The 16,880-nt window shown below is 34.7% G+C and overlaps 1 protein-coding gene across 2 annotated transcripts in view; it reads left to right on the top strand.

The window, feature by feature from the left end:
• Positions 1–15,458, top strand: part of LOC138706160 (acyl-CoA Delta-9 desaturase-like) — a 42,165-nt gene extending 26,707 nt beyond the window's left edge. For both annotated transcript variants that reach the window (XM_069835151.1, XM_069835152.1), the window contains exons 4-6: positions 5,807–6,012; positions 10,386–10,574; positions 15,090–15,458. In XM_069835151.1, coding sequence (XP_069691252.1) covers positions 5,807–6,012; positions 10,386–10,574; positions 15,090–15,405 — 711 coding nt within the window. In that variant the 3' untranslated portion in view covers positions 15,406–15,458. The remainder of the gene's footprint in view (positions 1–5,806; positions 6,013–10,385; positions 10,575–15,089) is intronic.
• Positions 15,459–16,880: the final 1,422 nt, after the last annotated feature.

Genomic DNA, 16,880 nt, shown 5'->3' with positions numbered 1-16,880 from the left:
TCTCCATCATATTCTTGTCCCTATTCTCCTCTTGTCTTTGTCCTTTTTATTCTTCTTCTATATTTTTCCGTTATCTTAAGTTCCTCTTCTTTTACTTTTCTTTGACTTTTATCTTCTTCTTGTCTTCCATTTCCTCTTATTCTTCTTTTTCTTGTGCTATTTCAATTTTCCACCATCTTGTTTCTCTCTTCCTTTTCTTTGTCTTTGCCCTACTCCTGACTCTCCCCCTCCTTCATCAAAGCCACCAAACGCAGCAATTTCAAGAACAACTGTTTGCATTACTCTGGTCTCACATTATTTATCTGATTTTAATTATAATGTATACAACAGCATGAATTTCTTAGCTATAGTCTGGCGACAAATGAACAATAATTATTTTGTCTGTTACTCATCCTTGAGGGTTAAAAATCTTTTACATGTAACAATTTTGATTACTTGCTGACAAATATAACCCATAACCTAGCTTAGAGATTACAACGTACTCCTAATATGTGTATAAGATTCATTTGTAATATACGCAAATTTGATCATGTAACACTATCCTCGAGCTTCTATCATGGTTTCGCCTGAAGAAACGAAGAATCGTGCACTGCTAATTAAACTCTTGCATGTCTCTGTTATTTCTTAACCCTCGATTTTACTGAACCGAAGCATGCGAAGTGCCTGCGCAACTCGCAGTTATAGAAACCATTCACTATCTCTCTGAAATCCGGATTTGTACCTCGCATGCGTCGGTTCAGAAAAACCAAGGCTTTGCATAGCAACACGCTTTCAGTTTCTCACAAAAGAACGAAATAAGAATCAAGCACTTCTTTCCATCCCTCAACACAGAACGTCATTATCCTCCTAGGCTATATACTAATATCATTACTTCCCTCTGGAATTTCACTACCTAGTGACGCTATCGAAATTCAAAATTAAGTTAGAAACGTATTTTTGTCTAATTAAATGTATCATTAATAAGTTACCGGTACTAGATGTGTTGATTATAGCCTTTATCTAATCATTCATAATTGTATTTTGTCTTTGCATTATTAGTTTCCCTTTCTTGTTTTGTTATTTATATTAATAATGCCAATTTAGCCTTTAAGCTTTGTTAAATCGTACACAAATGTAATATTTTTAACGTTTTTTATTTTTAATTTTTTGTGTTACTGTAATTGAAGAGTGTGATCCCAAAACTCGTTCAGTCCATTTTTGTAAAAGGCTATTTTTTTATCCACCGGTATATAGACTGAGCGAGTTTTCAAGTGACATACACATTGCACAATTACAGAAACATTTAGACAAGGATTGGTATTATTTTTGGAAGAAAACAAGCTTAAAATACAATGATAAAGGTCTCAAGCATAATCATATATACTCATAAATCATAAATATGGCCAAATGGACTGAGTTTTGGGATCACACTCTTCAATGGTAAACGTTCTTGTTTTTTGTAATTGAACGTTATCAGTTAGTTTTTTTTCGCTGTTGTCTTAAAATTTTGTACCTGTAGGCCTACATATTTCTGGTGCTATGGAAGAGAAGGCCTGATGACCTTAACTCCACCGGAATAAATACAATAAAATCAATAAATCAGAATTTAAACAAAAAAATATATATAAACATTAAGTAAGATTGTTTAGTACGCGGAAAACATGTTAACGTGCTCCGTGGCTCCCTCGCTCGCTCACGGCCGGGAATTAATAAACAAGGAGGCATAGTGATGCTAGTCTGCGGGTAGACAAAACTGGATTCAAATTACCAAACAGCTGACAGTTTCGTTGGTGTTCCCACAAGAGGTCGTAGTCTTAAAAATAACCATGGTTAATTACACAACTGAGAAACGCATATTAATTGTGGAGATATCTTAGCAAAAAATTTCATACGTGAAATGTTTGCGCAAATTTCGGGTACGTCTATGCAATATCTCCTTGATTTGTATAAGAAGTGGCGTGAAACGGGTTCCGTTTTAAACGATGAAAAAGGCAAAATACAAAAATAACCCCCACGAAAAACTTGACGACCAAAACTGATGCGAAGTCCGAAGTTAAATCATCAATATGGTTAGCGCAGGAATTACGTCGCAACTATCTGTTTTACGAGGTCTCAAAATGTTTAAGTTTTATCAGTATTAACATAAAGTATCAGTATGCTATCTGCCAGAGAGTAGAGTGACTGGAGGTGAACGAGCAAATTACCATGGTCAAGTCTTGTTTGCAGCTCTCTGTATATGTCGCACCAATTTTAACATAAAGGTTTATAACTCACAAAGCATGGAATTTATGGCTAAAGTTTTTACATAGTAAGACACTTAAATATTTTTCCTTTCTTAAGTAGTTTTTCATAATTTTTTAGCATAAAGATAATTTTCAAAATAAGAAAGTATGATAAGTCTGCAAGTGGTGCGATTTAGGCAATGTGTCTCCTAAGTCGCACTACATATTACCAAAATCGCATCTACATTCAGCTACAGTGGTAATTTGATTATAATATTTAAGTGAATAAACTAAACAATTCACAGTGAAATACTTTTATTTTGAATTGCCGTTTTCATTTCTACTTCATTCAATATTATTTTACAGTCTCTATATTCCTTAAGAATGACCATTCATGCATTCTGAACACCACTTTTCACATTCAATGACAATTCCCTCTTCGCTGCAAACAAAAAACCGCAAAAAGATTAAGGACCCATTTTAAATAATCCCTGAGATATTGTACAGCCTATGTGCAGGGGTTGCATTTTTGTGCACAGTGGCGCAACATGAGAACAGATGCGATATTAGTAAAGTCAAGATTTTGCGATTTAGATTACCTCATTTTGTAAACTTATTTATCGAACCTACAGAAAGAAGCGAAAAGAAACTTTAAACATCTTCATTCTAATTAAAAACGATAACATAGCCATTAAGAAATAGGGCCTATTGTAAAGTAGTTTTTTATCTTATCTTTTTAGAATTCGACAGTAAAATATGACGAAAAAACACCAAGATCACGATTTTCTTTATACGTTAATGACAACATTCCTACCATTCCAAATGTCTTGAGAGAACTGAGGTTCATAGTTAATGTAATCAGACGTACGTTAATGACAACATTCCTACCATTCCAAATGTCTTGAGAGAACTGAGGTTCATAGTTAATGTAATCAGACGTCCCGTTTTCAGATCTTCCGTTCCGGTCTCCCAACAGTTCTCAGTTGGGACGTATATTTGTGCGTTTTGTTGAAAGTACAAAAAATAATCTTGATGAGCAATGCCCCAAAATAGAATGAAGTTGAAAAGTGTATAGACACCATTAAAAACGTTTCTGGTAATTCAAACATTGATGACAAAGCCATGTTCAGTAAATATGTTTATGTGAATTAATTTACTAGTGCAAAGTCAAACAATGGATTAGAAAAGAGGAAGAAGTCCATACGAGGTGGGAGAAATGTTCAGTAGGCCTATTTCTCTTTTCAACATTTTCCATTAAAAACATTGCTAAAATTGAAGAATATGGCTTATTCCTGCCTTGAATCAATGCTCTTATACAGGGACATCATTTTATTTTACTAACATTTCTAATATTAACCTGACTATATCTTTGGATTAACGGTTGAGAACCGGAAACACCTTTTTGCTACCCCCTTCCACGACTGGAGTAAAATACAAACAAATCACTTTACTAGGTATAGGGGGGAAGAAAAGTAGCTAATCCATTTACATAAACTAGGAAATATCGCGATTTTGAGTTCGATCATTTTCATTAGGTTTTTCTTTAATCAAAATACAGTACTGTAGTATTAACAATAAGAGTTTTTACTCACGAATTGAGCTATCCATGCGAACGTATTCATTATGCAGTGTATATTATACTGTCTATAGCACATTAGCGTAAAATATAGAGAATGAAGTTAAGTTGAAAAATGATCATAATATGCATATTTAAACACTTTTTTAAAAGGGTGGCCGTTCATTTTGATACAGGCTTCAGTTCTTATGTGCATATTACCGCACTATAGACTATTGTACCTAATTCCAATTACCAGTTTCGTCCTTCGTACTAGTAACTCATGTTGAAATAATTCTGTATCTACTCTATAAAAAGAGTACCTTACGTACTGTAAATTCAATATTCACTTCTGCCCGATCCGAAAAGATAAAATTACTCAGACATGCTATCTACTATCCATCCAAGTGGTTTTGTCGCAGGGTCGTAGAAAGGAGGGAATCACGTGACAGTTAATTACTTAACGAGGCCTTTTTTATTTGTTATTTTAAACAGTTGTATAATATTACTAGAAGTCCAATTCCTAACAGAAATTAATGTTTTCAGATAAGAGCTAAGACAGTCCAGAAGGGCGAGCAGAAACGGGTGGGGGAATCCGGGATGCGACGTAGGCAAATGGAACGACAGTACTCGTGCGAAAATATGATTCAATATTGAAAGTTGTTTCGTCATTGGAAAACGCGAACATATTTCTGGAACGTACTATACTCACTCAGTAATGCTTACTATGACCTTAAGGCGATTTTGACTGCATACGCAGCCTTGGTTCTGTGTGGTGGACGGTTGTAAGTAGAGGGGGTGGGAGTGAAGTACATTCAAAAACTCAGGTACAATAAAAATTGAAGTAAAAATAAAATGATGTCCCTGTAGAAAGAGTTTTTACTAGAATGAACAAAATAGGTTATGGACATCGGAGAAAACACAATTGGAGGTTGACACTTTGTAGACATTGTTAATTAGCAAAGTTAATTTTAAATACAGTTTCCTTAATTTCTTACATTTCTTGAAAGATAATAAGAAACCTCACTCATTCACCAAGAAAATGTGCCCAATAGTAGTGTTAGGACTTATGAGTAGGCTGTAATTTTATGCTTCGTGTTGTGAGTGTGCCTAATGTATTTCACATCTTGATTACACAACTTTTAACACTGTATCACTTCGGAATGTGTATTATATGACTTTCTTGTGTTAAACTCTATCGTACCTGAGGATGGCCCATAATAGGTCGAAACATGTAAACCAGGTACGATAGAATTTAACACAAGAAAGTCATATAATACACATTCCGTAATTTATTTTATTGAGAATATTCCTCACTACAGAGGTTCTTCTTCCGACAGAACAAGATGACATTATAGCCACTCAATGTAATGTAGGCCTAATTTTGTTCTGTTTCTGTAATTTTGTTATAAATCTTAAAGCAGTTAATATCTACATGTTTTTAATAGAGAATTAAATTTCTACTTGTGAGACTGAATGCTGTACGACTAGGAGAAGTTTTCTGCGAAGCTGTAATACGTAAATGTCTCGTTTTGAGTTTCAGGCATTCTGGTCACATTATTCATGAGGTTCCCCCTAGTTCTCAATCTAACATAGCATATAAGTAGGTACAATAGTATAGACCAATTATTTAGTCCTGACAGCTCAGCGACGCAAAAGAGGGGAAGTAATAGGAGTAATGGGGAGAGCTCCGGAGTAGAGATAAGGGCGAGCGGTCGGTAAAGGAATGCAGTACAGCTTAATTTATTAGAAACATACAGCTTTACCGCACGCATGACATCCGATCGCTCCGAAGGCAAGCGAGTGACTAATCCAAACACCCCTTGGCCTAACTAAATGGATTCGCCTGACCCAGGCGCATATCTCCGGCGACTGTCAGTACTAAATAAGCGTTCTCGCGTACAGTAGTGTAATTTAGAAGCAGATGGAATTTCTAAAATTCACCGTTATTGAAACTCCTCCGAAAGAAACTGCATTGTGACTTTTCATTTATTTGGATTATTTTTTTTAACAATACCATATACTTAACATTGTACTTGGTTGTTTACAGACATCTGTTCATGAATGGGCTCGAAATCATAGGGTGCACCATAAACATAGCGACACTGATGGCGATCCTCACAATGTCAATCGTGGCTTGTTTTTCTCTCACGCCGGTTGGATGATGTGCCGTAAACATCCCGAAGTTAAGGAGAAGGGCAAGCAGATTGACCTGTCAGATCTTGATGCCGATCCAATTCTGATGTTTCAAAAAAAGTAAGTATTAGGGCCTAGTGACTGTTACACACACAAGGATTCATATAATTCCGAAGCATATTTTATTTTCTAATAGTCAAATATTAAGTAGACCTAATTCTGCATTTTAATTTATAACTCAAAATTGTGATAATAATCGAAGTATTGCATTGATTCCATGAATGTAACGTGTAAAATTAATATATATTTTTTCTTTTTCATTAAAGTAATGTGATACTGAAAAATATCAAGTTTAACGTTTTTGCGGAAATACATGCTTTCGACATGCCAGACTTTGTCTTTAGCTCTGTATTAAACTACTGGATAGACTTTGTTAATATTTAACAGCTGTGATTCAATTTATCCAGAAATAACGCATATTAAATAACTTACAGTAATTTATTTTAATAAAAAATAAATGGGCCTTTATTGGAGATAAAACACAGTCACTATCCACTTCAGGGAACGGAGATAATTTTCTTTATGCAAAAGAAACTGGCAAATGAGACGATCACTTAGTATATAAAAAAATATTTGACTATTAGAAATTAATTATTACGTACAGAATGATTTAACATTTTCGTTACGATCTTTCTAAGTTTTGAAAGCCCGAGACTATAATAGGACAGATAAAGCAGATAACATGGGACAGGCAGCTTATTGTCAAGGAGCTGTAACGAGAGGGTCTTAGGGCATGCACACTATATCATTCCGGGTACTGCAATGGGCCCACCCAAGCGGCCTGCGTATGTGGACAGTTTCAGTCCGTGCCCTCTCCTGAAGGGGGAATAATAGATATATATTGCCGAGATCTACGAACGCATTTCTTAGGTAGGCCTACACAAAATAAACCACTTAAAAATTTAAAAATAAACAGTCTCATTTCTACCACTAGTTTTAATGTTCAAGAGTAGGCACACACTGCGGCAAACTGTTTCAGGCTGCTCGAAGCAAAATGTTTGTTGCTGTTTGAAACGTCTTCAATACACACTGCAGCAAACGAGTCATTATCAAACATACAGTTTCTATGATCCTTCAAGTTAAAATTGTGAATAGCAGGACATTTTTCTAGTCACACAAGGAGCTTCCCAGCATCACGCTTCATCTAAAAGTTTGTTTATATTATTTGAATAAAAAGCTCGATTTGTTACAGTAGCCTATATATCTGATGTGATAACATGTACTTCTGTTTCTATACGTTAATATAACTATATTTTATTAGTGTATACAGTATATTGAACAGTATATATTTTAAGTCTGTAATTGTTATTTGGAAGGCACATAATATAATAGGAAAGACTGGAGAATATTGAGTTTGCAGTGAAAGACCTGCCATTGGGCAGAACACTATGAAAGAATGAATGAATTAAATCAAATTCTTTTAAAAGGACGTAAGTCATCATTTTTTACATTTTCATTTTTATTGTAATTTCGAAAGAACATTGATAAACCCATCGTTTTTGCTTGAAAGGGTGCAAATAACATTGTTCGTTGGCTGTTAGAGGCAAGTTAAAATCACAATTTGTTTTAAATGGTCAGTAGTCAATGACATGTATAGTTTTAAAACTCTTCAATTGGCAGTGGTGACTGAGTGCGAACAGCTGAAAACAGAAGAAATATTACAAAAAAAACTCCTGTTTCTGAAGAAAGAAGGAACAAACAAAGAAGTGAGATAATCAATTTTGCAATGTGTACCCTATTCCACTTTGAGTATACACATGACAGAGTTGGATACACCAAAGCATCTAGTTGTGGCAATGAATTAGTAAGCCACGTATTTTTCATGACACTTCTGAGAAAATCTGTTCCTCCACCAACAAGCCCAGTCTACCCAGCAGGAAAAGTGCCAATAAAACAGAAAGAAGTGCAAGACTTGGAAAATATGAAGCAGTAGGCCCGACATCTCAAATGAGCACACGACATTTTATGAACTTTTCAGCTCGCCTACAGACAGTATTGCAACATAAGATGATTGGAAAACAGTACATCCGAAGTGAGAAGACTTATTTCTCTTCATCATTCATTATATGAAGCAGTAGGCCCTACATCTCAAGTGAGCACACGACATTTTATGAACTTTTCAGCTGGCCTACAGACAGTATTGCAACATAAGATGATTGTAAAACAGTAGATCCGAAGTGAGAAGACCTATTTCTCTTCATCATTCATTATATGAAGTAGTAGGCCCTACATCTCAAGTGAGCACACGACATTTTATGAATTTTTCAGCTGGCCTACAGACAGTATTGCAACATAAGATGGTTGGAAAACAGTACATCCGAAGTGAGAAGACTTATTTCTCTTCATCATTCATTATATGAAGCAGTAGGCCCTACATCTCAAGTGAGCACACGACATTGTATGAACTTTTCAGCTCGCCTACAGACAGTATTGCAACATAAGATGATTGGAAAACAGTACATCCGAAGTGAGAAGACTTATTTCTCTTCATCATTCATTATATGAAGCAGTAGCACATCTCAAGTGAGCACACGACATTTTATGAACTTTTCAGCTCGCCTACAGACAGTATTGCAACATAAGATGATTAGAAAACAGTAGATCCGAAGTGAGAAGACTTATTTCTCTTCATCATTCATTATATGAAGCAGTAGGCCCTACATCTCAAGTGAGCACACGACATTTTATTAATTTTTCAGCTGGCCTACAGACAGTATTGCAACATAAGATGGTTGGAAAACAGTACATCCGAAGTGAGAAGACTTATTTCTCTTCATCATTCATTATATGAAGCAGTATGCCCTACATCTCAAGTGAGCACACGACATTGTATGAACTTTTCAGCTCGCCTACAGACAGTATTGCAACATAAGATGATTGAAAAACAGCACATCCGAAGTGAGAAGACTTATTTCTCTTCATCATTCATTATATGGAGCAGTAGGCCCTACATCTCAAGTGAGCACACGACATTTTATGAATTTTTCAGCTGGCCTACAGATAGTATTGCAATATACGATGATTGGAAAACAGTACATCCGAAGTGAGAAGACTTATTTCTCTTCATCATTCATTATATGAAGCAGTAGGCCCTACATCTCAAGTGAGCACACGACATTTTATGAATTTTTCAGCTCGCCTACAGACAGTATTGCAACATACGATGATTGAAAAACAGCACATCCGAAGTGAGAAGACTTATTTCTCTTCATCATTCATGATATTTTTTTTTATTTATAATTATTATACATTCTGTTTGTTGATTATGTATGATTTCCAACAAAGTAATTAAAGAATGGCACGAAAATATATGTATATTATTTGATTTTACTTGTCATAAAATTGTTTTCTTTTAAGGAGCGACTTTTTTCATATTTTAAATCTCAATAAAACCCCAGCTTAATTCGTATAATTACTTTAAAAACCAACAATTAATGTAACCTAGACTATCAGCCCTCATGTCCGGAATTACATATTTTCAAATAGTTTTCCTCTAACAGTTTTTTTTTTCAATTTCCTACAAATTTACTTTTCCTGGCTTATGCCCTTTAAAAAAAATCAATTGTTACTTCAGGTTTCGAATTATACCGTACCTAAAAAAAATAAATCAGTTGTAAAATATACGTAACTGTTAGTAAGAATGTAAGTAACGAATCTATAGTTTCCATAAACACTATTGCAAACAATTCGCACAGTCAGCTAGAAAGATGTTTCTTGATTATGACTGCTGCAAACAAGTAGACATGAAACAATTTCTGACTATCTTTCCCTGCTTGGAACAAACAAAACGTTTTGTCTGCTTAGTGTGTTTGTGTGACAGGCTCTAATCTGCTTATCCAGGACTAGTTATTTGTAGCAAACCATCTGAGTCAGTTTCAATCAGCCTGAAACTGTTTTGTTTCATGTAGTGTGGTTTAGCTTTTACACGTCATGAAGACACATGGAGGTAGAGCTCTTGCTTTCATTATTTTGGCGCTAAGGAGGTGATGTAGTCGCCTCCACTCTCCGTCCTCCTTTCCCCACCGGGAAATAATCGGTACTAAATGTGACAGGAGAGTGAGTAGACCCTGGGACCATTGTGGAAGTCTTGGCAACAAGAAAAACTCGCCATCACTCGAGATTGAAGCTGTGATCTCGTAGACTTCAGCAATGCTAGTGTATTTACGTTGACTAAAGACAAGGATATACCGGGTGAACAATTTATCTCCCGTCCGAAAAACGGCAACTTTAGCTATTGACGGGAGAGCTCTCACACGCATACAGCGCGGAGACAGCACAGTAACGGCGATTCGAGGAACCACAAAATATTAAAGTAAAATATTATTAAATATAATGTAGTTGAAATGTAATTTACCCATTCAAATTAAGAAAGGAGATACTGAAGCTGGTATATAATGTAAAATAATATAATTATTATGATTATGTTTTTACAGGTACTACCTAATTCTCATGCCCTTCATGTGCTTCTTCTTACCTACCTGGATTCCTGTTTATTTTTGGGGTGAAACATGGCACAATGCGTATTTTGTTGCTGCTATCTTCCGCCATGTGTTCACTCTGAACATGACTTTGATGGTCAACAGCATCACTCACAATACATGGGGAAACAGACCATATGACAAGTGAGTGTTAACATTTTTTATAGATCTTAATAAATATTAATGATACTATAAGGGTTAATGCAGTCTTGATGACAAGGAAATGAGAGATAATGGTGGAGGACCATACTATAAAGTCAATCTTCTTTCATGTATACAAATTGTTAAAATATGCATAATGCACACATAAATATATATAGGCCTATATAATTTTCACATTGTTTCTATGCTTTTTACATACTTGGGAGTAACATCTGCTACTTAAAGTAGACCTGCTTACAAAACTAAGTTTTCAACGGCTCCTAAAAATTATATGAATAACGTAACACTTTCTTCAGAAAAAAATGCTGATATAATTTCTAAGTCAGTGAATACAGACATGTAATGGAAGCGACTTACGCTAGGAATAAAAAGTCGTACACACAAAACCTTTTAACTTACAGTCTCGAAATTACCATCAGCTAAACGAGTGCCGCCTTTCCACTCGAGAGATTCCAGTTCAAACAAACAAGCAACAAAATTTTATTATTTTTCTTCGTACTTGATGTGAAGGATTAGTCGCAAATACATTATCAAGAATATCTTCGGTTTGGCAAATTAATGTCTTTCTTCCTTCCTCTTTTGCCACATATCAGTAGTATGGATCATGTCCATCACTCTTCTTACAATCGAGTAGAGATGAAGTCAATTCTTGAAATTATTACCATAATCCATTTCTGTAGATCTTTGAACTTCCCATCTTCACAGGGTCAAGGATATTTTTTGTTCAAGTTTTTAGAGGATGCAACCCAGTCTCAGATTATTCGGCTGTAAATGAATTTATGTAGTTTGTAATCATTTTCTCTTATTTCTTCGAATTTACTCATTTGTTCATAGTATAAAATATATTCTGTGTAGCCTACACTTCTGTAGAAAATATAACTTAATAGGAGAATATTTGCTTAATGATTCAATACCCTTGATTAAAAAAGTGAATTTCTTAAAGATTTCGCTTCTCGCTTTAAATATTTTCTCCATTCTCTTAACATCAGCTAACAGTTTTTTTTTTAATTATATGCACTGTTATCGGAGTAAGTACACGAAAATAATATTGTCTAAAGTTAGATTTGTAGACAAATTGAAGCACAGTGATGATGCCATGGTATTTATTAATATAATAACAATGATATTTGTTGACATTTTATCGTAGTAACACATTAAGAAAAAATAAGAAAACGATATCAGCACTACAGCATAACAGACTCGTAGTCTAATTCTTGGATGGTTAAATGGAAATTTAGACATTTTGAAGTGCCTTCATCCTCACAAACAATGAAACAGGAATACATCACATTCCTTAATTATTACTGCTAGTGACGTGGAAAGGTAACTTAGTTTGACTTGGCTGCAATAGGTAATTATTTCAGCCAGTTGTTCAGTTGGTAAAGGTAGAACAACGAGCTACAGGTTCAATCCCGGGTAGTAACGGGATTTTTCTTGTTACCAAAAACTTCCAAAACGGCAGTCTCAACCTCTTGTTAAATTGATTATCGGGTCTTTCCCAGGAGAAAAAGGCGACCATAAGGTTTCCATTTCGTTCTAAAGCGAGGTCATGAATGAAAACACGATGCTCTATCCTTGTATGCCATCATGATGTCTAAAGGAAATAACCCTGCCTTACCTTTACTATGTAATTTTGCAATTATAAGATTACATTCACTGGCTCTATTATATATGTCGTTAGAGATAGAATCGTGAAATAGTTGTAAAAAATTGGACACTCGTTACTTTACCACACTAGAATAATAAATATGAGTAAATAGTAAACTAAACAATGTTCGAGAGAAAATACCAGTTCCTAAAAACATAGTAGTTAAATATTTTTTCATTAACTCGCCGTCGGTAGTCTAGTGGTTACTGTAGCCTACTTGCATCTGAACCGCAGACACGCAGTCTCAAACAATCCAAATCTGACGCTGGAGCCATGTAATAAATGTGTTGTGTGTAAAATATTTCTTTGTTAAAAAATTAAAGTAATAAAATTGAAAGAAAATTTCTAGGTTCCAGCCTGCAATTATTTAGGCCTAGTTAGCAATTCGAGGCAACATATATCATTACGACGACAACCTCTTATAAAAGAAGTGAGAATAAGTCGATTTAAAAATCGAAACCCTCAACGTCATAATTGTCAACGTAATAGTTCGAAGTGTACAGATTGAAACTGGTTATCAGAAAGCCGAGATCAGTAGAGAAGAGGCAATGACTTCTTTGTAGACAGCGAAACTTCAGGCTCTAAAGTGGTATTTTAGGCGCCTAAAATAGGCCCTTAAACTCCTCTGTTTATAATATATAAATAAACAGTAATTACCTGATAAACATATAAGTTAGCACATTTATTTAATGCTCAATTCTAGGACTGAAAGAAACTTGCACACATTTCACATTTTGTAGAAGTACCTAAATAATGCATGCACAAAATGAAGACACTCTTGTCTTTAAATTATAGTGTGTTTCATTCATCAGTCACACTTCGATAGTTTGTTTCACATTAGATTATAAGAATATTTTCTAAATTATCCATCGAGAAGTTATAACGTTTGTCACGCAAAATTGATCTAAAAGCTAAGAAAAAAGCGTTCTACACAGACTGAAGAAATGGGACAATATTTTAGATTTGCAATGACACGTACTGGTAATTCAATTTCAGCTTCGTTACTCTTTTCCATTAAAATGTCAGTGGCAGTGAATAAAGTCTTCAGTTCGGTGTTTTTCCTCAGCACCATGTTCAGCTTGTTATTCATTTTTTCTCCAACAGTTCCAGGTGCTTCAGAAAGCTCCTGTTTTGCTGTATTCATTAACTCATGTTGTTTATAGAGGAGTTTCCCACTACATTCAAGACCAGTAATCAAGTTTTCAAATAATGTAAAATGAGATTTGATATACATAAAGTCATTATGAACACTATAGTCATTTACAGTTTTCTTGACTTAGAATACACTGAATGTATCATCCGCAACTGTTTTATTTTTTTTACTATACAACAGAAAGAAATGTTTAAAATATGTTTAAATGTTTATGAAATTTTATTTCTTTTTAACTTAACAATTATTTCAATAGTTTGCAAGTAACAGAAAGCATTTTAACATATCAAATTTCAAAGCATGTTTTACTTACGTACTTGTTGCAGACTTGGAAAATAATAATCCTTTCATACGTCGAGTAATAAGGAAACTCATTTAGTCACTGACGAATTTATTAACGACACTTCAGAATGTAATTTAATTTTCGACATTGCGCAGTATAAGTGTGCCTACCACTTAGGTGTTAAATGATGACCTGGTTTGTACTAGAGTAGGAGTTGTGAAGTTGCTATTTCGATCAAAGTTGGAATTTTAGGAATAGAAAGGTGTGGCCTGCAGGTACTTTCGTATTATGTCGCTCTCATTGCTAGAGTTTCCGATTGTGGGAAAAGGGAGGGGATTGTTATTCATCTTGAAATGTAAGACGAACAGACTGTTAAGACATTTACAAAAAAATGAAAGAATGAATAAACATTAAAAAAAACAATTGCAAAAACGAATGCAAAAATACGGCAAATAAAAAATAAAAATTTAAAAATAGCCATAAGGTAAAAATAGACATTTTAGGCATTATACCTACATATTGGAGTGTAGGCTTTCACGGCCGGCGTCAATAGTAGAAAAGTTTTCCGGGCTATGAGGCCGTGGTCTGTTGGTTGTGAGTGAACTGCAGTGAACGAAACGTTTGGTCTCACAACCAACAGACCACGGCCTCATAGCCCGGAAAACTTTTCTACTATTATACCTACAATTCCATTATTTAGATCTAGTGCGTTCGCTTCCCCCTGCGGCCGGCCAGCAAGCGCGGAGCATTAGCTAGAGACGTGTATCAATCCTCAAGCTTATACTAGTCATTTATTGTTATTACTTGGGTACTAACCTTGTTACAAAAGATGTTGAAAGTGGTGTCCATTTGTTCTGTAGATAAACGAAAACTCACTGTGTCTTCTACACTGACAAGCGTAAACTGACTGCTCACGGAAACCACCACGCGTGGCCTTGAGACTTTTTTTAAGCGTTTCAGTAAAGCAAACTGATTGTTGAAACAGAACGCAATTAGGTCAGCTGACTGCAAAATGATGGACAGCTGTTGAGTGATTCTTAAGCACGGGTGGCAGCACGTTGGTAGGCTATATTATTGCTGCTCCGCGTGTTTGCTGTTCATCGTCCGGCTGCAGAGGGAAGCGAACGCACTGTATATATCCGTGAAAACCTAAATATTAAACCTTAAGCCAGTGTGTATCAAGCGAAAAATAGTTTTTTTTTCCTAAATTCGGCTATCTACTTACTTGTTATATTCTCGATACTGGAAATCGAAAAACCAGCATTTTAGCGTGGTAGTACAGATCGATGTTAGAGCGATGAAAAAAATCGAACATGTTCAGAATTAATTTTTGAAACACAATGGACTAAATAACATAAGCTTTTTTAAACTATAAACTTTTATTTTAGTACCGGTAACTATTTCTCTTCATTACAGAAATATTAACCCTGCTGAAAATGCTATAGTGTCTTTGATGACCCTTGGTGAAGGCTGGCATAACTACCATCATGTATTTCCATGGGATTACAAAACGGCCGAACTTGGAGTCTTACGTATCAATATGACGACGCTCTTCATTGATCTGTGTGCAAAAATTGGATGGGCCTATGACTTGAAGACTGTACCAATGGATATGGTCAAAAGAAGGGTGGAACGCACTGGAGATGGGACGCACGAGATTTGGGGCTGGGGAGACAAGGATATGACGGAGAAGGAGAGAGAAATAGCACAAATAATCAACAAGAAAGATTAAAAACGATATTTCATTTCAGCAATAAAATATAGTTTATCTTCTTTTCGTGTGTGGTAAGTAGATACAATTAATTAGATTATCGACTGATCAATATAAATCTAAGAACTATTTCTATTAATTTGTTATTCTGCAATGTTATTATTTAGAAAAATGATGACTACTCCAATAACATCAGGCGGAATCCATGAGAATCTTTAATAAAAACAGATTCGACTAGGAGACTTGTGTGACTGATTCCTCTAGTCTCCCTCTTATATTTATTTTATGAGAAAAGTATTCAAGAAGAAAGTATGTTGATTACCCTGTCTCAATGCGACTTAATCTGCTGGGCAGAGTAACCACCGAAGATGGCAGGAACAATCCAGAGATAGTGAGAAATCATTCATTCCAAGTCATGTACGACGAAAATAAAAACCCTTGGGTTACAGGTTGTGGTTTCAATCAATACAGACTGACAGTTTATACAAATGTGTGATATTAGAATCATGGTGGTTTGTGGTTTGAAACACCTACAGTACTTCGTGATAAATACAATTTCACTGAAGCACTAGTACACGCTCACTATGACAGCAACACTATATATTAAAACCAAGCACCTTTGCAACTGTTAGTATAACATAGCACAGGTTTATGTGTGTATTGTTATTTTAAGGTTAAATATAAATAAAAATATTTACCAAAATAAAATTAAATGTGTTGAACTTCCCTTGGAAATTTTTGTCCTTTTTCTGTTCAATCACACTGACAATATGAGTCATTTCAAGTAGAGATAATAATAACTTTTACAATATTATTTTACAACTATCGCTTTATTATTTCATTTACTACCTTATTTCAAATGTTTTAAGCTAATTTTTTGGAAAACCTCTGGATAAATTTAAAAAAAGTTGTGCATAAGTTTTGAAAGTTAATATTTTTCCTTTTCGTTTTGCGGTTAAGTTAATTCTCGCTGAAGATCAGTATGAGTTATGCATGAACATAAAGTCCATGATGATAAAGCCGAACTAACAATTAATAGAATGTAATCCAAATGTTTAGGAGTTGATAATAATAGAAAATTATCTAGATCTCTACCTTTCTCTATAGAACGAACAAGTAATTGGAGCGCTTAAAATGTAAAAAGATACATACATAAATATTACAAAAGTCTTAAAGTAGATTTTGTAGGGCAGGATAAAAAACATAATATACAAGGAGTAAGAAAGCCTCGAGTTACAGTAGAATTTGGAGTAAAGTTTGAGGGGTAACAAAGAAACGAAACCAAAATCTGTCTTCTAGACATGTTTTAAATGTTCTAAGGAAACAATGGACTATTTTAATAAAAAGTTAAGTATGGAAGAAAAGCAATTTTTAGATACAGTACAAAAAACTGTTAATATAATTCTGAAACACAGTTGGGATGAATAAATTAAGATGGCCTAAGAAATAGATACCTAGAGAGATGATATTAATTAAACAATCGTGAGTCTGCCATG

This window comes from Periplaneta americana, chromosome 9, assembly GCF_040183065.1.
Source record: "Periplaneta americana isolate PAMFEO1 chromosome 9, P.americana_PAMFEO1_priV1, whole genome shotgun sequence".
Lineage (NCBI taxonomy): Eukaryota > Metazoa > Arthropoda > Insecta > Blattodea > Blattidae > Periplaneta > Periplaneta americana.
The sequence above is the reverse complement of the archived record's forward strand: the minus strand, read 5'-3'. Positions and strand labels throughout refer to the sequence as shown.